The following is a 21203-nucleotide window of genomic DNA, read 5'->3' as shown; positions in this document are numbered from 1 at the left end:
TAATTTTTTGTCTTTTGTTTTAAAACCATATTGTCTTACTTGAGGTTTTAAAATCTGTAATTATTTGAAAGGCAGATAGACAGATGGAAACAGAGTTTTGTTCATTGTTTTACTCTCCAAATGCCCCAACAGCCGAGGCTGAGCCAAGCTGAAGTTAGGAGCCCAGAGCTCAACGGAGCTCAGTCTGGGTGTCCTACACTGATGGCAAGGATCCCGTTACTTCAGCCATCACCCACTTCATCCCAGAGTGTGTATCAACAGAAAACTGAAGTCAGACAAGGGCCAGGACTTGAACCAGAGATGGCAGCATCCCAGACAACGTATTGCTATACTGAATGCTGCTCCATGGCAGTTACTGTTCAGAAGCTGAAGCTGAAGTGGGCATCATGGTACTGCAGGCCAAGCTACTGCTGCTTCGGATGCCTGTAGGCCATATCAGGATTCCTCGTTCTAGTCCCAGCTACTCTACTTCAATCCACTGTCCTCCTGACATATCTTGTGTAGTCGCAGAGAATGGGCCAAGTACTCCCTGCCATTCTTGGAGAAAATCCAAATGGAGCTCCTGGCTCAAGACTTCAGCCTGGTCCAGCCTACTGTTTTGAACATACAGGACGTAAGCCAATGGATAGCAGATCTTTATCTCTCTCTGTCTCCTCCAATTCTCTGTTTCCCCTCTGGTACTCTGCCTTTCAAACAGATAAAAATATTTAAGTAATTTTTAAAGTTGAAGTTGAAAGCAATTTGTTTTCTTATGTTATGCATATACTGTTGTCACTAACATCAGTGGGGAACTCAAAATCAAAGAATTCTTATAGCAAAATAAATTACTGATTTTAATTTTTGTCTGGTCTCTGCCATACCACCTAAGTTACCATAGTTAACCAGGAAACATGGAAAAAGTACAAGATAAGTTCATCAAATGGAATTATCACAAACACACACACACACAGACATCCCACAGCAGAAGGAATAGCAAAAGAAGACTGTAATCACAGGGCAGATTCTTTAGTGTGGGGCTTGCCTGGTGCTTTGTGAAGTTACTGCTTTGTGAACAAAGAATAAAAAGTAATATAAAAAAAGATGTTTCTAATAATAGCTTTGTAAACTCATCATTATAAAGAAAGGGTTACAGTTGTTAACAGAAAAATACTTTTATTTTAGAATATTGTTTATTTGGCTTATTATTTTTAGAAATAATGCTTTCTCTTTTGTTAGAGCAAATTCATGTTTCTTTTTTTCCAGCTGTTTCTCTGCCGCCTCTATCCATGTTTTTATGGGACTCAAAGGGTGACAGATTAGTAATGCATATATCTGGTGGTGATCCTGCTTTGTTCAGAAATCATTTTTTAAAGCTGCGCCTGAGGCTGGCGCCATGGCTTGACACTTTAATCCTCTACCTTCAAGCACAGACTTCCCGTAAAGGCACTAGTTTGTGTCCCAGCTGCTCCACTTGCAATTTAGCTCCTTATGGCCTGGGAAAGCAACAGAGGATGGCACAGGTGCTTAGGACTCTGTACCCACGTGGGAGACCCGGAAGAAGCTCCTAGCTCCTGGTGTCAGAATGGCTTAGCCCCAGCTATTGCAGCTACTACTTGGGGAGTGAACAGGCAGATGGAGTATCTTTTTCTCTGTCTCTCCTTTTTGTAAATCTGCCTTTTAAATTTAAAAAGTCACTTATCTTTTAGAGAACTTTTCGTTTTTCTCTTCTCTCTCTCTTTTAAGCTCAGAGATAGAGAAAGATCTTCCATCTTCTGCCTCACTTCTCAGATGCCCACAATAGTTGGTTCTGGACCAGACTGAAGACAGAAGCCCAGAATTCAGTACAGACCTTCCATGTGGTACAGACCTACCTGTGTGGGTACCCAGTTATGTGAGCCATCTGCTTACCCGAGTGCTCGTCACACCCTGCTCACTCTGAGCTAGGACTTGGACCCAGGATGTGGGACTCCGACTCAGGCACACAAATATGGGATGTGGCCAGTATAAGCACTGCACCAAAGCCCAACTCTAGCCCAGGGAATTTTAAATGGAGCTATCTGTATCTATTTCTGAATCTGTACTTTCCCTTACTAAATAGAAAGTGAAGTGAACTTTGACAAATGATTCTGACTCCTGAACTGGATTCATGTTTTCCTTCCCCAGGGGAAAAGATTTGAGATTCTGCCTGATGGCCTGCCTTCTGCCAGGAAGCTCATATACTACACGGGTTGCCCCCTGCGCTCCAGGCACCTGCTGCAGCTGCTGAGCAACAGCCACCGCCTCTACATGAATCTGCAGCCCATCCTGCGCCAAATCCGGAAGCTGGAGGAAAATGAAGGTATCACACTGTCTGGGTGGGCTGTGCACCATGCTTTTACTGCTCATTGTGTCTCCCACTGGAGCTGTCCTGAGCCTATCATGAATGGAATTTGGGGACGGGAACCCTCTAGAGTGAGAACAGCACTAGTGTTGCTACCTCAGCACCATGCCAGAAGTCAAGGGGGCAAGTTTAGTTCTGTCTGCTGTAGCACCTAAACACTGTATCTGAGGTCATCTGTATTGCATAGCTACTTCTTTGGCCCAGGTGGCCAGTTTCTCACTACATGACTTGGTAGAAGCCATCCTGTAAACGGAACAGGACAGGGTCTCCCTATGTGGTAAGTGTCACCTGTGTCTCAGAGCCCTGTGCATACACTGGCCCACCTTGTGCTGTTACCCACAGTGTTGCTTACGTTAAAGGGACAGTGAGGGTTTGTCCCAGAAGTTTCTCTGACATCTCTGGTTGATACTTGAGAGGCCTTTAAGTCTGGCCCAGCATAAATGATAAGGATTTTGTGAGCCAGTCCTGTGGGACTTGGCTGACATGCAGAGGAAACAGTGTAGTCCATCTGGGGCCATGTCTGACCAGTTTTGAATGGGAATTCGGATCACCCCTTGCCTACAATTTAATACTCATCCTCTCTTAAACAAACTGTCCGCCTGGGGGGGAAAAAAAAAAAAACCAAACCTCAGGTTTATGTATCTGATTGATTTGTCTGAAAAGCTGTCCCTCCATCCAAATGAGACCTCATTTGGAGGTTCCCCTGTAATTTAGTAGCGATTAGAGCATGAATCTACCTGTCACTGAACTGCATCTGTCCCCCAGGAGAAGTGATGTAACTGTCAGGTGTATTGGCTTCTCCTGCTGCCAGACTGCCAGCTCTTCTCCCCGATGACTCATCGTTGTCATAGGTTTGTCGTTGCTGTACTGACAGGAACATTAGAAGGAATTCAGTTGGAGCCAGAAAGCACCAGGGAATCTGCAAGGCTGGGTGACTGACTTAGGCGCAAAGCCCGTCATTTGCCAAGTCTGCCTCTTTTCTTGGTGCCCAACACTGCACTTGGCAAAGTTCATTTACTCCGTCAACACCCCCCCCCCACTCCGGCTTCAGTGCTTCAGTAAATTCTCCTTTAGCTAACCTTACAAGAAGCCCTTCAAAACCTGAGCAAATTAGTGAACTTCATTTATGGGTTCCAAAGTGAAGTTGGAAAGAATTCCTGCTTTTTGGAAGGAAAAGATTTTGCTTACTGCCAAGCATAGAACCAGGTATATTTGAAGGCTTGCATGAACGAATGTCTTGGTCTGTTTTGTGCTACTATAGAAAAATAATACCATAAACTGGGAAATTTATGAAGAACAATTTTTGTGTCCTCACAGTCCTGGAGCCTGAGAAGTTCAAGACCAAGGTTCCAGTATCTCACATTCTTACTTTATTATCCCATTGTGGAAGGAAGATGGGCATGGAAAGGGTTGGAGAGATAGAAGAAGGAATTCCCCTCTCCCCATTACTGCCTCACCCTGACAACAGTGCAGTCCATTCATGAGGACAGAACCCAACCCAGTCACCTTAAAGGTCCTATATCTTAAAGTTGCTGTAGTGACAGCTAAACCTGAATGTGAGTTTGGAAGGCAGCATTTACACCATGGCAGGAGAAAAGTAAAAAAATACTGAAAATGTACACGAGTGCTTTTACATGATGGAAATGGAGGAATGGCTTCCTTTTCTCCTTTCCAGAGAAAACATGCCTAGTATCCTCTACTTAGAAGTAACACCAAGTCTGAAAATGGCTGGAGACCAACTTTTTCTGGGCCAACTTTGCCCTAAATCTACTTACCTCACCCACACTAAAGATCTTTATAGTTCTGACAAGAAAAACCGTTTTGTTTTGGTGTTAGTTTAACATTTTAAAAAAAGCGTTAAAAAGTTAGTATTTTTCTTCATTAAATTTCATATAGAGTCACCTTGCCTTAAATACTACTTTAGCCTTTTGTAGTGGAAAATAACCCACAATGCTTTCATAGGGAGTAGGAGAGAGGGAGAAACAAGCACTGTGGCATTTAAAACTGTGCCCCCTGTTCTACAATGTTGGCTGTGGATACTGAAGGCCTATGTCAGGGGACTATAGTGCACTCTCACTGTGTGACAGCCGCATGATGTAGGAGACGCCCATGGCGTCTGCATTTTTAGACACAAAGAGAGAAAAGGACACAAATACATTGGTCCCCTGACACCCGGGGAGGTCAAGTGGCACAGCGTGTTTCTTAGAGGAAACTTTAGAATGACTGAAACACTTCCCTCTGTTGGTATCTATGTGAAGCTTCTTAAATATTTGCACAGGGCCCAAATGATTGAGCACTGGGAAGGAAGCAGAGCCCACCACGTGAGCTGCTAAGGCTCAGCCAATGTGTCAACAGAAGAAGGGATTTACACCAAGCTCCTATTAGGTCAAGAGCAGGCGGGCAAGCACTCGTTTTCTCATGAGTATCCTGAGGCACGAATGGAAACTGTGATCTGCTCTGACGTATGAGAAAGTTCAGGACAACGGGTCTTGTTTATACTGAAGTAGAAAAGTTTTCAGATTGTTAGATTGCCTGGAACCACAGCAATAGGCTTTTGGCACAGGAGTAGTGTTGTCTTCCATGTCATGGTTCTTGGTTCTAGCCCTAGCACCTCCACCTCTGATTCACCTTTCATCCTGGGAGGCAGCAGGTGACGGCTCAGGTGTTTGGGTTCCTGACACCCACATGAAGATCTGAATCATGCTATAGGTTCCTAACCTCCACCTAGTCCAGCCCTGGCTGTTGCAGGCATTTGGGGAGTGAATTTGATGATGGAATTCGTCTGTCTCTGCCTGCCCCTTTCTTTTAAATAAAATGAAATAGGTAGATTAAAATATTTTAAATAGAACTCTAGAAATATAGACCTTCTTTTTTTTTTTTTTTTAAACTTTTTTCCTCTTTGCTTTCTTTCTCCAAAGGCTACAGGGCTATACCTTTGAGCTTTGAGCCTTCTGGTAGTGGGCACTACAAGAGAGTTTTGCAGCACCTGTTAGCAGGCAGCCTTCCTGCCCTGAGAACTGGTTGGAGAGGTCTGCCCTGCGCAGGGAGGGCTGCATTAGGCTCTGGTGTCAGGGACCAGCCTGCTTTCTGTAGGGCTGTGCCTTGTGTTTGAGCCTGATCCCAGTGATGGCAAAGTTGGGCTAGAGACCAGTGCTGTACGCAGCCTTTTGCATTCTGGAAAGTGTATGTTACCTTCTGCTTGGCCTGCCACCTGTTCCCTCCCAAGGGGGCCAATGGTGATTACACTGCAGAGCCTGATTCAGACACCAGGAATGCAAGTATGTTTACTTAACCAAGAAATAAGACAATCAGATCCATTAGCAGGCCCCTGAGAACTCAACTAGTCCATTAAATAGTAGATTCTGAAATAATACCATGTTAACAGTCCTCAAATGCACTGTTTTTAACATTGTTCTAATGTGTTATTTCTCATCAGTATTATAAAGTCAAGAAAGCTAAACTGTTTTTTTCCAACTTCTGATCAAAAACAAATATTTTTGTCAGCTCTATACCTGCTGCTCAGTTGTGGCTTTATACCTCAGTGTGAGGATGCGCTTAGTGTTTGATGGAAGGGGCTTTGTAGTATCTGCCATGACTTCGTTGAAGACCAGCACTGATGTTGAGGAATGATTTTGCCAATCAGAGGCCATGTGGGCAAGGAAGCCTCATGAAGTTCAGCTTGCACAGAGAAAAACTATTTCATATTCTTAAGCTGGAGTTCATGTTCTTCAAAAGAAAGTCTCAGAAGAGTGATTTCATTTTTTCACAGCAGCCCACAGCCAAGCTAGCAGGGTAGCAGACTGAATGAATGCACTGATAAAATCAATGGCCATTGGCATAATTACAGTCATGGAAGTCTCCTAGAGAAGTGCTCCTAAAATTATCCATGGAGAAGCACCAGGCATGTAAAATGTCAGTTATGCTGTGGAACAAAATACACTTCAGCATCACATTGTTCCTTCATTGCTCTGGAAGTGCCAAATGTTTTGTTTAAGCGTACCAAGCTTTGTTCGTGGTGGGAGCCATAAACCAATCACAGGTTATACAGAAGATCCTTTGTGACTGTGCTTGGAATAGTGTCCTTCCATAAGGCTTGAAACTCCCACACTCTCTGGGTAGCTTAAATACTCCCACAGGCCCATTGTGATTTTTATTCACTCTGTATTAGTTGAGTTCCTGCTCCCAGTCACCAGATGCTGGCTGTACAGTTTTGCGGCCCATAGCTTTTCTTCTGTCTTAGTTGAGCTCAGTGACGAGCTTTGTCCCCCCCTCCCACAGAGAAGAAGCAGTACCGGGAGTCTTACATCAGTGACAACCTGGACCTGGACATGGACCAGCTGGAGAAGCGCTCTCGAGCCAGTGGGAGCAGTGCTGGCAGTGTGAAACACAAGCGCCTTTCTCGTCACTCTAACACCAGCCACAGCAGCTCCCACACCTCAGGCATTGAGGCCGACACCAAGCCACGGGACACAGGCCCTGAGGACAGCTGTTCCAGCAGTGCACTGCACCACAAGCTGAAAACTTGCAGCTCAATGACCAGCCACGGCAGCTCCCACACTTCAGGGGTGGAGAGCGGTGGCAAGGACCGCCTGGAGGAGGACTCGCAGGACGATGGTAAAGGCACCTTCAACTTCCATCTCTGGTCTGCTGCTCTTGCCCCCTTGGCTTTCTCAGTTACTGATTCTGCAGAACTGTTGTCAGGGTTGCAACCTGGTAGCAAGAACAGAGCCATCTTGCCAGTGACTTGTTTGAGTTGCTTATATTCTGCTGTTAGCATAGCAGTCCCCTGTCATGATCCTTGGAGCCACAGGGGTCGAGTTAAACACAGGATGAAATGTCAGTAGAGAGTTAGTCCTGTACTCCTGTCTGTAACAGCGTTTCTGAATCCCAGATGAAATAAGGCAAGGGTTAGGACAGCAGTGTGGAGCACATAGACAAGTGACAAGAGCACCTTGAATTTCCCCCAAAAGGCTGAAGCTAACTAGTAAACTCTCAGTGCCTCCCATGTCACTGGAACACCTGACAGGTGGGAGCTTCCTCTGTGTCAGAGAAGAGACCTGTGACCTATATCAGACAGACTGGGCATTGGGCTATCTCCAGGGTGTTGTTGGTTTGTTTTTGTTTTCTGTCTAAAGTTAGTGCTTTGGCATTCAGGTGTGGGAGAAGGATAACAATTGTAGGAGGTGGGTTAGACTCCTGCACAGCTCAGCAGCTCTCAGATCAAATCACTGAAAGCCTCCAAGTTGACAGCTTGTTCGGCCATCGACAGCAGATGACCCCGTGATCATGGGGGGCTTTCTTCTTGAAGAGTAAGAGTTGATCATCAGATACTGGCATTAGGGGTTACATAGCTAACACTGCAACCCTCTGTAAAAGAGAACAAGAAGCACCCTAGCTGGGAATTGTTCCTGAAGCTTCTTGCTGAATTGTGTCATGAACAAAATCATTTGCAAAGCTGAGTAGCTACATGACTACCCCCAGAGTGTAGCTGGGGAAAATGATAGGCAGCCCCCTCCAGGTCATTAAGTGTCTTTTCCTTCTTCTGTGTCAGAAATTGAAATGTTGGTCGATGACCCCAGGGACCTGGAGCCCATGAATGAAGAGTCTCTGGAAGTCAGCCCAGACATGTGCATCTACATAACGGAGGACATGCTGATGTCCCAGAAGCTGAATGGACACTCTGGTGAGCTCCTGAGGGCATGACCATTCTCCAGTAGAGCTCCTGCTGGGCAGGAAAGCAGGTGCCTTGGAAGACAGCAGGAGTGAGCTGGGGGTTCTGCATCAGGCACAGGCCTGTAAGAAGAGACCATCCAAATCAGTGCCCTCGGCTCCAGGGTCAGGTTCTCTCCGTGAAAGTGAAGGGGCCACGTACCCACTCTGGGCATCAGTGTCTTCTACCATGTACATTGCAGTTTGGACCTTTATCTATTCACTTACTCACTTCACTTATTGTTGCTACACTTTACTACTTAAAATCATAGAATCATGTGATACATCCAGTGGGGGCCTTGGAGACCCTTCAGTCCTGCATTCTCCTTTTTACAGATGATGGAACTGTGGATTATGGAGGAAAGTGCTGTGTGGCTAGAAACAACAGTTAGATCTAAGGTTATTAGCACAGTTCCAGCACATAAAAGGAATTCATGGGAAATACACATTAGGAAAAAGAAACTACACAATATTTTCAAAATCCTTGCACCAAAATCGATTTTTTTTTTCTGTCCACTCACACGTTGTAGAAATTATACATTGAGGTGCCCATGAGGAGGGATAGGGGAGGCCATCCCATCCCCTCCATGCTTTTATGTATTTCTCTATTTAATGTTGGTGATGAGGTTGTTATTTTTGCATTTTTGTAAATTTAAATGGAAATAAAATATAAATTAGCAGAGTAGCTGTTTCAAAAGATACATATGTTCAAGAAAGTATTGAAATGTTCCTTAGTCTAACAGAAAAGAACGAGTGCTTAAGTCATACTCTATACAGTGGCCTATTATACAGCCACTAAATCAGAGAGGTGCAAAGAATATGTAGTAGCAGAAGAAAGATAGGGAAACAGTGCGAAGTATTTGAAACTATGTCCAAAGAAAAGAAAAATGTCTCAAAGGGAAGAAAATGCAAAATTGTAGTAATGCTTTCTCTGGATCCTAGTAGCAGGTCATCTGTGCCTTGCATCATCCTGACTTTCTAGATTCCCTGAAGTGGAGCAGGTAAACACTGCTCCTGAAGCCCTGAGCCCAGCTGAGGTAGTGTCACAGCAGGCCTATCTGGCTCCCCTTTTGCCGGTGCCGCGTCAGGAGCACCAGGCTCTTAACACCACCTTGCCTTGTGGCAAGGCAGGGTTTTAGTGAAGGTTGTACTGGCATGTGGCCACTGGCAGAGCTGCAGGAAATCTACAGTGACTCTACCCGGTGCCAACCAGTGCACAGGTCCATGCACTGTTTAATACTCTATAAAGAGAATGGTCTTTCTAGAGAGACACCCTCTACTAAAGCAGTTGGTACCAGCCCCCAAAACTTGAACATCACCTGAGAAGTTCTTAAACTGTACAAGTGAACCCCAAGTGGCTTCATATTTCATGTCTCAGTAATTACTGAAAGTATAATATATGCAGGGCAAATAATATACATAAGGTAAGTGTTGTATGTACACTGAATCATGAGACATTTCTGAACAGTAAAGCAGTAAAGACAAGAAGTCATTTCTGTAGGCCATGAGCAAGTGAAACCACAAAGATCTTGTCCCCCAGTTCTTTTTTTTTGTATAGTGGTATCTCAAGCTTGACCTATTCATGTGCCAGAAAACACTGCAGTGGTGGTCACTTGCAACTGCAGTTCTTGTCCACACTACCTGGTGCTTCACCCACATACTGCACACATCTAGGGAAAGAAGTGTCAGTCTGCAGTTCTGTTTGTGAGATTGTACTTTGCCCTGAGTGCTGAGGCAGTGGGGGACTCTCTTAATCTCCCAAACCCAGTGATGAATCTTTCTTGGTCTTGCTACAGTGAAATCTGTGTTATTGTGTCCCCATCAGTCAAAAAGAGATTCCACCCCTTTTCGTGCATTCCTTGTTGAATTATCATTAAAGCAGTCTTGAGTAGGTGCTGTGAGCATCCCATCATAACAACAGGAGCTTGTGACACAGACAGGCTGGGGAAACAGCCTGGGTACTGGGCCTCAGTCCAGCCCAGATCTGGCTCACACCAGAGGCCAGAGCCCCCAGTTCTGTCCACTGTACAACAGGCACAATGAAACTGTTCTGCATGGGATAAACTTTATGCCAGTGGTGATCGCAAATGAAGGGAAGTGAGGCTTTTGAGATGCAGGGATGAGACACCTATAGTCTGTCTTTCTAACTTCATAGGGTTCAGACTCTTAGCTCTGTCCCCCACTCTGACCCCATATTTCCTCATTGTCCTCTGTTTCCTGGAGAAAATAAACCATTTGGCTATGTAGCACCCAGGAGTCACAGGTGGCTCCTCTGCACAGCCCCCAGTGGATGTCTCATTGCTGATAGTTTTTTTATGTCAGAGTATGTAGCAAGAAGATCCAGCAGTATAGTATAGTGGGTTAAGCCATTACTTGTGGTGCCACCATCCTATATTTAGATGTCCATTCGAGCACCCATTTGAATTCTCACAACTCTGTTTCTGATCAGACTCCCTGCTGATGTGCTTGGAAAGCTCCAGAAGATGGCCCAAGTGGTTGAGTCCCTGCACCTATTTGGAAGACCAGGGTAGAGTTGTTGGCTTCACTTAACTCAGACCTGGTTATTGTCGCCATTTGTGGAGTAAACCTGTGGATGGAAGATCTTTCCCTCTTCTCTGCCACTCTGCCTTTTCCATAAGTAAATCTTTAAAAAAAAAAAAAAAAGGAGGCCAGAAGCGTGGCTAAATTCATCTGTTCATTGTTTTTCCCTCAGGATTGATTGTGAAAGAAATTGGTTCGTCCACCTCCAGTTCATCAGAAACCGTGGTGAAACTGCGTGGCCAGAGCACCGATTCCCTTCCGCAGGTACTGAGGAAATGGGGCATTTGCAGTTAGGAACTGAAGTTAGAGAAAACTTTGCCTAGCCATGTACATTTATGCTTACACAAGTGAGGGAAAGTTAAAGTCTCTCAAGAAATGATTCTTATCAGGCCCATAAATTATAGTTGTGTTCTCAGTTTCTTTTATTTTTCCTTCTTAGTTCCATTTCTGTGTGAGTTGCTTTTGACTCAGATGCATTACTACCTTTACATGGTTAGGAAGCCAGCGTGTGTGTGTGTGTGTGCGCGTGCGCGTGCGCTTGGGAGTGTAGGAGTGTCATGTGTGCTGATTGATCTCAGCAACCTGAAGAACAATCATTCTGCCTGTTGTGTCATGGTAAAAGTGTTTCCACACACTGATCATTCCATTCTGATTGAAATTCCAGAGTGTGCTGAGCTGAAGTGTTTGACAAACCATGATGGTGGGTGAACTCTGAAAATGTTAAATGCTATAGGTCCAAAGTCTTGAACGTTGCGGGCTCAGCCTTTGGACCTAGCCTGCAGCTGGTGCTGCCTGTCGTCCAGAATCCTCTCCTGGTCCCTGGGTCCTTTGATGGCTTTCTTTTTTATTTCCTTGTTGCACTCTCCAGCCACTTCTTTTGAACCCCTCCTCCCTTTTCTCTCCTCATCTGTCTTTCCTTTGTATTGCTTCCATTAAAGTAACCATAATGTGAAAATGAGGCTGAAGGATTTTTCTGAAAACTGCAGGAATCGCTAAAGCAATAGTGTGTGTAGCATGGTTACCTGAGTGATGGCTCCTGTGCCACTCTGCTTGGTGTACCCAGCTGCATCACTCACTGCCAAGCACCATAGGCCTACAGTTCCACAGCCATAGCGTGGGGAGAGCAATTGGTGCTTATCTCAAGGGCTTCTGGAGGTGGTTGAGTGGTTCTGAGTGGGAATCCCAGCTGGAGCCTGAGAGGACTGCAGCAGCACTCAAGGAATCCTCACAGGCTGGAGGTGTCCCTTAGATGTGACATGTCCTGGTAAAGTGTCATCTTGGAAATGTTGGGTCTAGCAAAAGCATGAAAGGCAGCAAAAGTTAGGTCAGTGATGCCTTGGCTGACTGAAGTGTTCTATGACCCACGGACACCTCCCTCAGGATTGCCTCTTAGGATTCGGCATCTCAGTATCAGCTGCGGGCTGGGTGGAGCACTTGGCAGCTTATGGCCTCTGCCTGTTCAGGAGCTGCCTTGCGGTCCTGTGCCTCCTTCCCAACACTTTCTGTACCAACAGCACTTTGTGTTCTGCGCAAGAATTCTGACTTTTAGAAAAACACTTCTTTTCAATGTATTTCTTGTGTAATAATTGTTTTGTTTTTCCATTTTTATTAAAATAGCAACCAGACCTCAGCAGCAAATAAGACAAATAAATTGAAAAATAAACAAATAAATAAATAGAACATTACTTACACAGTCGTATTTTAAGCTTATTGATTTCTGAATTGCTAGAGTATGTTGAGTTCCTCTTGTATTTATGAGTGTACCTTGGGTAATGTGTCTGTGAAACAGTAATAGCCACCATCTCCTGGAACTGTTAGAGTGATTAAATGAGCTAATACATGCTGAGCATTTACGGCAGGGCCTGGCAAATAGTGCATGTTAGATGATATTCTTATTGGTGCTGATGTTGATGTCTGTTTTGGCAGAAGCCCAGAAGACACCCATCTCCCACATGCAAGGGTTCCTTCCTTTTTCCCAGTGTCTTTTCTGGTTCTGCAGTAGCCTCTTTTGCCAGGAAGATACACTGCCCTTTCACATCAGTCTATTCTCTTAAAGTTGTCTCAACCTCCCCTTATTTTGCAGACTGTGTGTCGAAAACCAAAGACCTCCACTGATCGACATAGCTTGAGCCTTGATGACATCAGACTTTACCAGAAAGACTTCTTGCGCATTGCAGGTCTGTGTCAGGACACTGCTCAGAGTTTTACTTTTGGATGTGGCCATGAACTTGATGAGGAAGGCCTGTATTGCAACAGCTGCTTGGCCCAGCAGTGCGTCAACATCCAAGATGCTTTTCCAGTTAAAAGAACCAGCAAGTACTTTTCTCTGGATCTCACTCATGACGAAGTTCCAGAGTTTGTTGTATAAAGCCCATGTGTGGGCAGCCTGCTGTTGGCCAGCGGCTGTGGGAGTTATGGGTTCTTCCCCTAGTCCTTGTGCCATATCTTCTTCACCCCAAACAGCTCTTTCTTTATAATATTTGTGATGGAAACAAAAGCCTTGAGACAATTGCACTTTAAGTATTATGCAGAAGTAACATTACAGAGAATGTAAAGCAAGACAAGTGCCAGAAGTTGATGGATCCTTGGGAAGAAAATATGCTTTACTGGTTACCAAGCCTCTGGAATGCCAGAGCATGGTGTGCTTTCTTCGCTTGTTGCTTTTGAATTCAGTTGCAGTTTTCATCAAGTGAAAGGTGTTGTTTATTTGTATGCCTGTACATTATTTTTTTTACTACTCTCTTGTGAGACAAATGCACATGGTTTAAAGGAGGAGAGCTGGAAGATGGTCTCTTCCTCCAGAAGAGAGGCTGTCGCCTAGGAAACAGCCATTGCTGCCTCACTGAGACTGTTCCCAAGTGAACAAAGTGATCAGAATCACATGATTCTAAGCAAGCCAAAGATTTGTGTGTTATGGAAGCAATTGCTCGGAGACGGGAAGAAGTAAATGATGCTAAAGGGAAGACTGTATGCCAGGGTGCCTTGGGACTTCCTCATGCCTGGGTAGCACCATGTCCTTCTGCTGGCTCCTCCTGAAACTTCTAACATTGAGTTGATTTTCTTATCCAAGTGTCAGATCACTTATGTTTATGTCGTAATGAGTCTTGTGGATATTACAAAACCAGTGTCAGTCAGAATTATGGAAATGTCTTGGAAGATGTTCAGACTTAGGTTCAGACTTGGTGATATTTTATTTGTGTTGTTTTAATTATCAGGAACAATTTATAATAATGCTGGTTTCTGCTTAACCAAAATATCCTAACTCTATGTGTGTTCTACACATACAACTACATGGGATGTGTGTGTTGAGGTGTATTTAAGGCTTATGGACTCTTCATGTTAGCTTCCATGACTGTCTTGTATACGTGGGATTGCCTGTTTAACATAAAGCCTGCATTGCTGAGTTACTGATACGTAAAGACAATCAACTGATACATATAGAGTTAAGAATGACTCTTCCTTCATGTGCCTTTGGCCATGATTCTCAGCCCTGGTGGCATAATAGAGTTATTTGGGCATCTTTTAAAAAAATCAGTGTCTTGGTCTCATCCCAGACCAATTAAAGCCGGCTCTTGTGGTAGGACCCAGGTGGGACTCAGCCTTTGCTTTCAGAGGGCTCCCAGTAGAGCTGACCTCAGCAGGGCTGCAAACCACTGACCCTGAGGGTATTTTCTCATGGATTCTCAAGTGGGCATGCATGGAAGATGTCCGTGTGTGAGAAAGGGCCATTTTTAAGACAGATCCTGCGTGCTGCTGTTAAGACACAAGATGAAATCAGTCAGAAGAGAGTGATCACTTTTGGAGCTATAGAAAGAAAATGTTGCTCACACTTCAGGAGACTTCATAGCACAATGTCTTTCTAGGAGATGTTTTTAATGATTTAGTACTTTGCAGCATTTGTTTACCATATTTTGATATGCCATTTTTTTGTATCTGCCAGGTTTTAGTAAAAGGAAAAATATATATATTATTTTATAAAGAAACAGTCATATTTTTGTACAAAATTATGTTTTCAGGTAATAAAGAAATAGATTTGCGGCACAGCAAAACATAAGCAGTGTTACTCTGTGGCTGGGAGTCAGTGTTAGAAGCAAACAGTGACCATGAACGGGCCCCCGGGCCACCCTCTGCAGGGGCAGAGTCACCCGTGGAGCCGTGTCCAGCTGATTTCACCTGACACTTTAGTTAAAAAAAAAAAAAGTCCTGTAGCGTTATATGTACATGAAATTATCTTTCTTCAAATGCTTTTAAAGAACCAAAGTTTCAGATATCAGAATGTATTTTTGCAAAAAAGAAAGGTATCTTGGTGTCTATCTGAAAGGATGAAAGGAGCCTTTACTGACTGTCCCTCCGACAGGTTATTAGGGAATCTGCACATCATGGGGTGTCTGCACCCGAGGGCAGTGAATTTCCCTAGCCCTCAGTGTCTTAGCAAGTATAAAGGAAAAAGCGCTTAATTAAGCAGGTGACATTTTATATTTTATTTTCTTTGCTTCAGCCAGAATCAGGTCTTCAGGGTCTCGCCAGCATGATTGGTGGTTTTGCACGCCCTGTTTGTAATTGAATTCATTAATAACCTTGTGGATTTTTGAAAATGTAACATGGTAAAGAACATTTTCACTTTTTGACCCACTATTCGCAGCAGGATTTTATATCGATGTATATATATATACACACACATACAATTGTGTGCATATATAGATATGACAATTCACTTTGAATAGTCTGCATTTTTGTATTTGGAAATCGTTTGAAATAAAAAAAAAGTGTAAAGCTGTTATTTATTCTGTACTTGTTACATTTCCATGCGTGGTACTATTGTCCTGCACAGCCACATTTGTATCTGCAACAGTGAGCTTTATATCCACACAAACTGTAAATAATCCTTTCTGTGAAAGGATCAGCCTATCAGGATGATACCGAAAGTATGTATAAAAAAACAAAAACTGCATTCTTTTGTAATTATTTCTTACAGGCGTTTCATGGTAACTTTAGAGGTCAATAAAGTTTCTTTTTTTTTTTTTTTTTTTTGCTGTTGCTTCTCAAGTGTCTTTTTTGATGAGAGTTCTTGCTGGAGCCACAGCTGTCAAGAGTTAACTCAGTTTCTTTATGTTCCTAAAGAACCCCCTAGAAATCTTGTATGATGGAATTCTCAGCAGAGTGGCCTTGTAGTGGTGATGGTGAGAGCCACACCCAGGAGAGCCCAGTGCCAGGCCCAAGTTCATTTTTGTTCATAGGAGAATTGCATGTATTAGCTCACTTAATCTTCACAGCCCAGAAAGACTGTTGTCATTATCAAGTTAGAGTGGAAGGAACCAGAGTCAGCACCCTTCCAGTCCATAATTTAAAAGTCTGAGAGGATTCTACTTTTAAAGAATCATATTTTTAGTCAAAATACTTAGAGCCTTCATTGTTTAAGTATTACTTTTTATTTCAAAACAGCAAGTGGTTGCATTTGCATCAAGATGCTGACTGAGAGCCCCGTGGTCCAGTGAGAAGAGCAGAGAAGAGCAGAGAGCAGGATTCTGAGAGGCCTCAGCTCTTCTGGGGAGAACCCCGTTCATTTCATCAGTTTTCTTGGCTGTAATCTAAAGGGATAAGAATTCAGTGGACACTTAAGTGAATTAAATAAGCTCTAGTAGGTACAGCATGCTGTTGAATCTAACACTGTCTTTCATAGATAGAGTAAAGCTTTCCGGCCATTTGGAAGCATATAATCCAAACCAAAAGCTCTCAAGTGGGGCACAGGTCGGAATTTTGCATAGTACTTGGTAACATGCAGGTTAGAACCCAAGGAGGAACTACTGGTCACCTGCTGTGTGTCAGGTGTTAAGGCATATCGTGTCTGTGCCTCAGGCCTTCAAGGAGTTGTGGCCCTCACTTCCCAGCTGAGTAGACAGCTACACACACTCATCCTCCAGCTGGAGAGTGGTAGAGCAGAGTTTTAAACCAAAGCCCATATCCACTTCAAGCTTTCTTTTTTCTGCTTCCTACACCATGCTGCCCACTGCTTTGGGGGCAGAGGATGGGGAGCTCAGGGACTAACAGAGCAGACAGACTGCGTGCATAGTGTGAAATAAAATGTAGTGGTTTAGTGGCATTTTGAGCATCCACTGTGTACCGATGTATATGAACAAGGCATGTTGTCTCAGCATTCCTCCATCACAGGGGCAGAAAAAGGCCTGAGCAGAATGGGGGAAGAGAAATGGGCAGATCCGAGAAGGTGTGACTGGCAAGAAGGGCCCACCTGTCAGGAACAGACTGTCCAGGGAGAAGTGTGGTAGGGACCTGCATGTGTGCAGAGTGTATCTTGGTTTGAGTCACTGGCTAGCCTAATCCCAAAAGGCCTTGGGTGCCCAGACAAAGATGCTCTGTATCTTTCTTCATAGCAGGGAAGCTCTGAAGGGAGTTACCAAAGGAAAGACATGTCTTTGTAGGCTCAGAAATAGTGGACCAGTGCTTGCAGAAGGTTGGGAGGGAGCAGCAAGAAGAACTCCACTATGGCCATGACATCAGGAAGAACAAATAGCCAGCAGCCACATAGGGAGAGGGATGAAAGGCCTGGAGACTTCACACACACAGGAGTTGTCATCTCCTAAACAAGTTGAAGAAGTAGGCCATCTTCCTGTGCTTAGGAAGTCTAGGGTTAACTAGCAGTGTGTATTATGAATTTAGGTCTGCTCTGCAGGAATACTTGGGATATTAAAAATTGGTACTATGGATGTCATGGCTGTTAGTCTATAAGCCATGGTTCTCAACCCAGATGGTACATCAGAATCACCTGGTGAAGTTAAAATGATGCCCAGGACACTGCCCAGTGGTTCTCCAAATATTGCTAATGTGCATCAGGACCATGACCTCATGGTATGAGCTGAGCCTCAGTAATATAGTACAGCCAGGCTCTCTGCCCCCGGATCTGTGTGATTCACCAGGGATGGGGGAGGGGCATTGTTACCAGGACATGTTGTATTTTATCAGAATGACATCTTTGATTGATGAGACAGAGGGGGCGGTGCTGTCTGTGAAAGGTGCTGAGCTCAGATGCGAGTCAGTCTGCCCATTTCAGAGAGGAGGGTGTGGCATGCCTTTGGCTGGCTCAGGCTGCAGGTGGGAGTTATAGAGCAGTGAAATAGTTCAAGTCTCCTCCCTGACATGATTTTAACGGTTTCATCCCTTCCGTGCTGCTTTACACAGGCTGATCGCCACACAGAGACATAGTGAAAACAAAGCAACTGAAGTCCCCTCAGTTCTTGGGTTCTTCAGGTGTGTATTTTGAGTTTGTGGAGGAACCTGTCCTGAGAAGTCTTGCTCTGGTGCCATGAGCCTTGTTAGGGGATGAAGTTATAGACTCTGGAGATTTGTCAAAGGGCTGTACACATGGGCTGGCTATAATTAACTGCCTCAGTATTTGAGGTGGGTGTTTTCCCATCTGGTGCCAATTGCCATCAGTGGAGGTCTCCTTTATTTATCACTATCATTATTGGGGGAGATGGATTTCCTAGGAACAGACAGTTCCCAGCTGAGAACAGAATTACACTCCCAAGTTCGCTTCTAAATTGGTTGGTTGACATTTACAACACACGTCCCCAGTAGCCCACAAGTGCCTGTGTGAGACAGGGATATTATTAGGGATGATTTTTGTGTGTGTGTGTGTGTGCATTCTTAACCATCTGTCAAAGAAGAGGCCCACAGTATAAATATGGCAGGTGGAATCATCCCACAACCAGATAGAGCTGCTGCTACCCCATCCTGCCTCAGACTGATAACTCCATCTTCAGGTTTTGCTTCTAGAGGAAGGGGAAGAAAATCAGGCCAGCAGAGTAAGGAGCTCTCAGCCAGTTTCCATCCTGGAGTTGCAGTGTTACAGGCCTATGTATCCCCATCTTTATTCTAGCTCCTTTCTCTCCTACCCCACGCCAACAAAGATGAGAATTCAAAGCAGAAGCATTAATAAGATGCACCAGTAAGAGGAAGATTGATCTGATAGAGAGAAGAGGGTCAAAATGTATTTGCATGGGATCCTGAGCCACCCCACACAGTGAGATGCCTATCATGAGTGAGCCAGAGGATTGCCTATGAGAAGAAAGGAAGAAGGCCAGAGAAGGATCTTTAGGCATGATCAAGAACAGAAGAAGCCCCTCCCTATGTCATGCCTCTTTTATGAAATGGGGTGGGGGTGCTCAAGTTGAATATGCAAATGGGGTCGAATTCAGCATGCTGCAGGCTTTCCAGGAGTCCAACATCCACATGGCCATCATAGAGTCTCCTTCCTGGTCCCAGAAGAGATTCGCACATCATGGAAAGCATGGTGTACTGAACTGGCAACTCAGTGGGCAGAGACAAAGTGCAGGGCAGGTGGAAATGTCAGTTCACCCACTCCTACCCCATCTTCTTGCCTGGTCCATGTCACTAGGACAGATGTTTCTACTGCTCATCAGCACCCCAAACCCTAGACCACAGCTGCTGTCTGCTGTGTAGGGTAGGGTCGGGAACAGCTGGAGTTCCCTGCATCTGGAATGAAAAAAGTCTTCTAAACCACTGGGCGTCTATCAGAAGAGGTAAAGGCTTGTGGAAAATGGATAGTATGGGAGGCGGAAAGGGCAACTCATGGATTTCAGAAGTATTTTGTACCAACATAAACTTACCTTTTAACTAATTTGCCACAGACTTTTTGAAGTACTCGCATTATGAAGAGTTGCTTTGCTCCTGCCTAAGAAAGCTTCAAAAGCAAACCATCTTGAAAACTATTAAAATAAAAGTGTCATCACTTTAGAATTCTATACCCAGCAAAAATGTCATTCAAAAACAAGATAAAATCAGTCCTTTTTCAGGTATATGCAAGATAAATCCACACCTAAGTCCTCTGGAGAAATGTTCATGGAAGTCTTTCAGGAAACCCACACAAAGAATGGAGAGCCCCTGAAATGGTGCTATGGATAAATACAGATTTGTTTTCACATTTTAAATATTTCAAGATGTAAATATTTTTACAAAATCAACTATTTAAAACCAAAATTAAAAAAGAAAAAAGTGGAGTTCATTAAATATTTTTCCAACATAAAAAATTAAAAGAAATGTCTGGGGGCATTGTTGTGGTATAGCACGTAAAGCTACCCACTGCAATGCCAGCATTTCATGTGCACTGCTTCAGGGTCCAGCTATTCCACTTCCAGTCCAGCTCGCTGCTAATGCAATGGAGAATGGCCCAACGGTTGGGCCCATGCACCCACGTGGGAGACCTTGAAGAAGTTTCTGGCTCTTGACTTTGGCCAGATCTGACCATGGGGGGAAGGGGTGAACCAGCAGGTATAAGATGTCTATCTCCCGCTCTCTCTCTCTCTCTTTTTCGCTTCCTCTGTCCCTTTCTTTGTAACTCTTAAAAAACAATTGTAAAAAAAAAAAAATAGTAAACAATGTATGACTGCAATAAGATAATTACCAGGGAGGGAAAATGAAAGTTTGTTGTTGTCAGCCTCTCATGCTGTGTTTAAAGTAGTGTAATGTCAGTTGGAGATAAACTATAATAAGTTACACTATGAACTGTAAAGCAACCATTAAAAATATTTTTATAGGGGCCTGGCGTGATGGCCTAGCGGCTAAAGTCCTCACTTTGGATGTGCCAGGATTCCATATGGGCTCCGGTTCTAATCCTGGCAGCTCCACTTCCCATCCATCTCCTTGACTGTGGCCTTGGAAAGCAGTTGAGGATGGCCCAAAGCATTGGGACCCTGCACCTGCATGGGAGACCCAGAAAAGGCACCTGGCTTCAGATTGGCGCAGCTCTGGCCGTTGTGGTCACTTAGGGAGTGAATCATCGGGCAGAAAATCTTCCTCTCTGTTTCTCCTCCTCTCTGTATATCTGACTTGGCAACAAAAATAAATAAATCTTTATAAAAATATATTTCCATAAGAGGCAAAAAGGCAGAGGAATAAATGGGTCAAAAGATAAATAGAAATCCAAAAAGAAATGGAGTTGGTACACTTGTGTTTTTTAAATAAATATAACTTATGTTTATTGGAAACACAAGCGGAGAGAAACCTTGCATGTGCTGTGTCACTCCTCCATGTGTTCACAGAGGCCAGGGCTGGCTCAGCCCATGTGCTGACAGATGCAGTCACATGGACCATCGCCTTCTGCCTCCAGGATCACATTGTGAAGAAGCGAGTGGCCAGGACTCAAACCAGGCACCCCAATAAGGCACATGACCTCTCAAGCACTGCCTCAGCTTGCGATGACAGTGCCCGCCCCCCTCGCCCCAACTACACCAGTAATCAAATTAAATGTAAAATTCACCCCCCAAAAAAACATTTATGAGAAGCAGTTAAGAATATTTTCAAACATAGACCTCATTAGGAGATGTATTTTCTCTGTGATACAAAATACATTATTGTGTTAACTTTTGTAACTGAGACTGAGACCACATGAGCTGCTTAGGGCCACAGCTCTAACTTGTTTTTCTTAAAAATGTGAAAGGAAAACATTTCAGTCTTAGAAAGCCTCCATGGTCTCAGTTGGGAGGACTTAACTCCGCCTGTGGGAAGGGTGAAAACAGCAGCAGAACTCAGGTAAACAAGTGAGCATGGCTGTGTTCCC

At 44.2% G+C, this 21203-nt stretch overlaps 1 protein-coding gene across 4 annotated transcripts in view; it reads left to right on the top strand.

Annotated features, from left to right (window-relative positions):
• The window catches only part of FRMD6 (FERM domain containing 6), a 91680-nt gene that overhangs the window by 59439 nt on the left and 11038 nt on the right, over nt 1-21203 (top strand). For 3 of the 4 annotated variants that reach the window (XM_040969897.1, XM_040969895.1, XM_040969896.1), the window contains 5 exons: nt 2143-2317; nt 6638-6973; nt 7911-8042; nt 10782-10873; nt 12693-15633. In XM_040969897.1, coding sequence (XP_040825831.1) covers nt 2143-2317; nt 6638-6973; nt 7911-8042; nt 10782-10873; nt 12693-12977 — 1020 coding nt within the window. In that variant the 3' untranslated portion in view covers nt 12978-15633. Of the gene's footprint in view, nt 1-2142; nt 2318-6637; nt 6974-7910; nt 8043-10781; nt 10874-12692; nt 15634-21203 lie in introns of those variants that run through there. The other variant, XM_040969898.1, reaches the window with a different exon arrangement.

Source organism: Ochotona curzoniae, unplaced genomic scaffold (assembly GCF_017591425.1).
Source record: "Ochotona curzoniae isolate NIBS_2020 unplaced genomic scaffold, NIBS_Ocur_1.0 scaffold_4701, whole genome shotgun sequence".
Taxonomy (NCBI): Eukaryota; Metazoa; Chordata; class Mammalia; order Lagomorpha; family Ochotonidae; genus Ochotona; species Ochotona curzoniae.
This window is presented reverse-complemented; position numbering and strand designations above follow the sequence as displayed.